The 5,852-nt window shown below is 54.2% G+C and overlaps 2 protein-coding genes across 2 annotated transcripts in view; both read left to right on the forward strand.

Moving 5' to 3' along the window:
* The window catches only part of VOLCADRAFT_91271 (uncharacterized protein), a gene marked incomplete at both ends in the record, with an annotated part of 4,189 nt that extends 4,082 nt beyond the window's left edge, over positions 1-107 (forward strand). Inside the window, one exon of the mRNA XM_002950710.1 lies at positions 18-107. Coding sequence (XP_002950756.1) covers positions 18-107 — 90 coding nt within the window. The remainder of the gene's footprint in view (positions 1-17) is intronic.
* A 2,684-nt stretch (positions 108-2,791) lies between these two features.
* Positions 2,792-5,852, forward strand: part of VOLCADRAFT_91272 (uncharacterized protein) — a gene marked incomplete at both ends in the record, with an annotated part of 3,971 nt that continues 910 nt past the window's right edge. Inside the window, 3 exons of the mRNA XM_002950711.1 lie at positions 2,792-2,882; positions 3,163-3,321; positions 3,831-4,937. Of these exons, the coding sequence (XP_002950757.1) occupies positions 2,792-2,882; positions 3,163-3,321; positions 3,831-4,937 (1,357 nt within the window). The remainder of the gene's footprint in view (positions 2,883-3,162; positions 3,322-3,830; positions 4,938-5,852) is intronic.

Here is a 5,852-nt window from a genome sequence, read left to right on the forward strand (position 1 = left end):
CCCCTCCCCGACCCCAGGGTTGTCAGGACTTGGAAGGTAACCCGCCCCTAAACCGCGAGCACCAGCGCTTCTTCAGCTATAACCAGAGGCCCATGGTGGATGCCTGAAACCACTAACACCACCGATGTGGGCAGCTACAGCAGCTGCAGTTCTTGGGCTGTAGCAGTCCTCTTGCAGCGTCGTACATGGCCGTCTGGGTTGTTTTTTCCCTCCTCGCGGAGGGCGGGGGGGAAATGGGAGGTGATGGGGGGAAAGGGGGGAGGGGCATGTTGGGAGACGGCTTTTGGCGGAAGAACGTGTGTATGTATGTATGTATGTATGTATGTATGTATGTATGTGCGTTGGGGGGGGAGATGTAAGGAGAGAGAGGGACGGAGGGGGAAGCGAGGCCGCAGAGGATACCCAGGCACACATCCTGTTTGTCCGGGTAACCTGAGGGGGATATGAGTATCAGGATTTGTTTTGCGGAGAGAGGGTGCCGGCACCCAGGGGACTGAGTCGGCGCCTCGCTATATGCTGAGACGGGTTTGTCCTGTCCGATTTGAACTGTCCGTACTGTGGGGGAAGGGGGAGGCATATTGTCCTCCTCGTCATTGTCATCACGCGGGAGTATGACGTACAGATCCACCTACCTACCTACCTACCTACCTAATTAATACCTAATTACCCGTCTATTTAGGTGCCTAAATAGACGGGTAATTTGGTGTTAGTTACTTATATTATTAGTTAGTAATTAGGTATTAGTTATTTCACTTATGCTCCGTACTCCCCACTACCCCGTAACTGGCAGTACTGCAACATTACCTCACTAGGCGTGCGTGTGAGTGTGAGTGTGTGTGTGTGTGGTGTGAGTGTGTGTGAGTGTGTGTGTGAGTGTGTGGGGGGGATTTGGGGGGGATTTGGGGGGTTGTGTGGCTGGGGGACAGGAACGCGAGTAGTAGCTTACCGTGCATTAACATATCATCATCATGACATGATGAAATTTGAGACGATCAGGGAACTGGATGCAGCGTCTTGTAGTCGTGTGTGTGTGTGTAGTATATGTGGAGGCGGCAGTGTTCTTTCGTTCAGATGTCGACGTGTGATGATGAGTGAGGTTTTCCGTTTTGAGCGGGACTTAGGGAGTTGTCGGGGTTTCCTCTTTCCTTTCCTCCCCTCCCCCTTGCTCCTAGCCTTCCCTTGCCGCTTGCGGGCGCGCAGCAGCAGCAGCAGCAGCAGCAGCACGTGGTTTCAATCCGACTGAGTTTTTCCCTTTTTGTGTTCAACAACTTTTTTCTGTTCACTTGATGAGGACGCACAAATGCATTTTGCATACATGTGACATGATCCTAATAAGTGGTTAGGGCGAGGACTCCAGTGAAATTAGTATTTATGTATCTGCTGCTGCTGCTTCCCTGCGTAACCTTTTAGTTCCGTTTCAAGTTGAGAAGGACGGCAGAGGACGGAACTTGTTCTTGTTGTTGCTGTATGTCGTACGGATGTCGTACGGATGGGGAATCGAGGTCGCTTGATGAGTTTTCGTCGCCCAGCAAGTAGAGAAGCGACAGCAGGAGGGGACTCGCGATAGATCCCAAATACTTTGGTGGTTACTTCCGCTATGTAACGGTCGAAATGGACGAGCCATTCAACTGCTTGTTAGTTGCGCTAGCCCCGCTTTATTCCATTCTAGATTTCAAAAAATGTATAATAACAATTTGCTCTGACTTTTTTTACAAAATATAATTATATATTTTTTTCAGATAGTCGCCTGTGACATCTGATATGAAAGCCCTCATCCGCTGTAGCATAGCCGCAGAATAGCCCTCAGTAGCAGCAGCAGCAGCAGTAGCAGCAGGCGCATCCGCCGTGCTACAACCAGCCATCACCATGACCACTGTTGCTTTTGCTGGCGGCCCGATTCGGACGAGAATACCCGCAATCTCGCTCTTATTACCCGCATTCTGGCCCCGTGCGGTGAAAAACAATACGCGCGTACCTCCCTAACTCTGCTGTTAACTTCTAATGAATGTAGATACATGAATGTATTCGATTCAGTACTAAACAGGCAACGTAAGGCTCTTGCTTCCACCTGGGCACTAGTACGAAATGTAAAGTTTCATTGCGTAGAGCTCAACGTTTTATAGACCTGTGTTACTGTATTGCCGTACATGTTATTTAGACGATGATATGCGGTTTTCATCAGTTGTCACATGCGCTATGCGATGCGCGTTCGCGGCCGCAGGACCGGCTGGTGCTCATCACGTGCAGGACGAGGACAAGGGCTGATGAACCCTAAGACGACGGACGACGACTCGCACATACCCGATAGATAGGTAGATAGATAGGACTCACGTTTGATAGCATGGATGATGGAGGTGATCCTTCTGATCTGACCTCTAAGTTAATTTCTCGCCCTTCACTTTCCGGCAGGGTGTGAGACCGCTGTCCAGAAACAGCGATCAAGTCAGTCAGGCTACCGGCTGCTGGTCAGCAGGTCTGAATGGAATCATATGACTTTCTATACTAACTATATGCCTTAACTTTAAATTTTTCAGCACGTGCGTTGTTAGTTTAAAAAAATTATTGCTACGCACGCACGGATATAGAAATAGAGCTCTCAGTGCTAAGGCCAGTCAAGCCTGGTTGCTGGTCCACAGTCGCCAGCGGCAAAACCGTTTCTTGGATACAATCGGCAACATACATACCACCGTAGCATATCCCCCAGCAATTTTTTTTAAGGATATAGAGCACGTACATACGTCGCGCAGGGAAGGAACAGCGCTGATGCTATGAGAGGTTTCACTCGAATAGAATGAGCCCTGCGATCCCTGCGCTAAAATCAGGACGCCTTCGCACGCTGCTCTTTTCCAGTGTCCTCTTCGCGCATTTGGTCGCAGCAGCAGGTGAGCCGCGGTGGAGGCATCTTTAACATCTGAACCGACATTTAATCAACACACACGCAATTTGCTGCGAGCGTCTCTATGTCTTTCATATCGCATATGCAATTTCACCCTAAAGAGGGCGTACTAATAGTCGAAGAGCCTTACTTCGCTCTTGCTTCTTACTAAGCACACGATAAGCTTGCTCTCCAGATTGCAATCTCTTAAAAGCTTCTCAAATTCATTGCCACAAATACAGTACAAGTCCATCTTTAAAATTTGCTTTTTCATCTCTCGTGAGCAGGGCCCGCGGATGCGCAGCCGCAGGAGAATGCTAATGTCGTCTCGGTGGTGGAAGCAGGGGAGCGTCGCAGCCTGCTCGCCGACTTTCCGAAAGGGCCACTGATATCCATGATCCACGAAACCATCAAGGACGAGATCCACAACAGCACCCAGGGCATCGGTGCGCCAGACTTCGATCTGCTGGATGCATGAACCACAACAACAAGCTGAATGGATCCTTGCTTTGCTATAGCGAGCCTCAAAGTATTGAATAACAAATACTGCATCCCAACTTATTTAGGCCGAAACCGGCCGATGATCTCCTGATTATCTATATCACTCCTGCCTGCAACTATTTCTTGTTGTCGCCGCCGCGCCTGTGAGACTGACGACCCAGCTAGCGCACATGAGCACTAATCCAAGCGACAAGAATGTTAAGAATGTGCCGTGAAGTATAAGTTACACTTGGTCCCTCTGCTAATACCGCATTTCCCGAACTTTGTGCGATACATAACATACCGTGGGTAAATCCGCTTCCTTCCCTTCTCACCGCACATCGCCATATCATATCTCACACCAGTTACTGAAATCCAGAACAAAGATGATGAACTGGGGCACATCCACCCATCCAGCCAGCCAGCGGGGACAAACCCATGACCACTCCCAACTTCCCATCTCGATAATGTGCAGAAAAACAAGTTGCCAAAATTGTGGCAAAACAGATAGGAGATCAGGTCATCAGTGACATGAGCAACATGACCAGCGGGGCACTGAACTCCATGGGTTTCAGTAATCCACAGCAACTTGGTCAGTACATCGGCAGTTGGGCCGGCTGGCTCGTCACCATCCTAACCTCCGCGGCCAACACCGTTATCGTACATGGCGGTGGCGGCGGCGGCGGTGTTGGCGGCGGTGGCGGCGACGACGACGTCATCGCGGGGCCTACTGAAGGCACGGACGAGGTGACAGTTAATGTGGCGGGGCCGGGGGCGGACGGCGAGGAGTACGGCAATGTGAGTAATGAAGCCGGCGGTGGCTCCGGAGCCGTGAACGCCGCCGTACTAGGAAACGTGACGGAGGCTGATTTGCTGAGGCTACAGGGGGTGCTCCGTCAGCTGCATGAGCTGCATGAGAAGATGCCGTCCGTTGGGAAGGCCTCCGCCTCCGCCGCCGCCGCCGCCGGTGGCTCACCAGGTGCCGCGGGCGCTGCATACGGGAGCGGCCCCACGAACCGGACCGCTCTGGAGGAAGCCGTCTCAAAACTGGTGTGGCGAGCGTTACTAAAGAAGGAAAGCATGACGGCCGGCGATGGTGGCGACGGCGGCGGCAGTGCCGTACCCTTCCGTGCAGTCGCGGATGGCGGTGATGTTCCTGTGGGTCCTGTACGAGGCTTGACGGGAACTAACGACCTTCCAACGGACGCGAATGGCAATGGCAATGACAGCGACGGCGACGACGGCGATGACGCCGCAGCAGCAGCAGCTGCTGCAGCTGCGCTTCGCGGCGCCCTGGAGAAGAACGACGTGGCCGCAGCCTCTGAGGCCGTGGCGGCACTTCTTGATAGCTTGAGGATTGGCGACGCGAGGATCGCAACAAGTTTTGACAACGGCAGCGGCGGCGGTGACGTCATCACGCCGACGTCGATTGCCGTGCCCCCCGCAGCCGCGGCCAGCCCGCAGTTAGTGCCCCTCCCGAAGGCGCGTGGCCCCAAGCCGGCGAAGGCGGGAGGGCCATCCAGGCCGATCAGGCCAGGACCAATTGACGGCCCCAACGTGAACGTGGGCCGCGACCTGAACGGTAAGAAGGTCTATAAGCTGTTTTCATTCCTTTTTTCCAAACCATTCTTGGTTCCTTGTCGAGGAATTGTTGGAGTGTCTTTTATTGTTAACAAGAAGTACGACGATTTCAACACGTAAATAAAAACGTGTTGTCGCAGTGGAAGGCGTTAGAAATTCTTTGCCGTACTTTGCCGTACACTGGAGTACGACATGGGCGTGTGGATGGGTCGGGTACCTGCTCCTCACTCGATTTCTGTATCATTGCCAGCTCCATCTTCATTGGTGTAGGAGTTGTAGCAATCCGCTGTGCGTCGCCCTCCTCCTTGCTGCACGCCCCCTGAAACGACCCGCCTGCTGTACCCGCGCCGTGGTTACGTACATACATACATACATGAAGTCAACGTCAACGTCAATGTCGTACCCGCATCCGTGACCATGCCAACCGGCGGGGGCGGGGACGGCGGTGGTGGGGCCGACATCTGCAAATGCACCTGTTCGTCTCACGGCCTACCTAGTGCACTGCTCGACGGATTGCTTCCCGGAATTATAAAGCTCTTCCCGGGCGTTGGCGGCGGCGGCGACGGCGGCCTGAGCGCGCTGCTGTTCCGCAGCGGCGACGGCAACGACGCGGACGCGCGGAGTATGCAGCAGTCCGCAGTGCAGCCAACGGCAGGTGGCTTGGGGCCGCGCGGTACGGCAGCTGCGGCGGCGGCGGCTTTTTGGGGGAGGACACAGCCACAGCCGGCGGCTGGTGGGGCCAGTGACGGCACGCCGGCGGCGGCGCGTCCGCTGCTGCTGCGGTGGCGGCCGTTGACGGCCCGCGGCACCTCCAGCAGCAGTGGCAATAGCAGTGGCAGCAGTAGCAATAGCAGTAGCAGCGGCAGCGGCACCGCATCTAGCGCTTCGGTCGCCGGGGCCGCCAAGGCGGCGGCGG

The sequence above is a fragment of the Volvox carteri genome (genome assembly GCF_000143455.1).
Source record: "Volvox carteri f. nagariensis unplaced genomic scaffold VOLCAscaffold_20, whole genome shotgun sequence".
NCBI lineage: Eukaryota > Viridiplantae > Chlorophyta > Chlorophyceae > Chlamydomonadales > Volvocaceae > Volvox > Volvox carteri.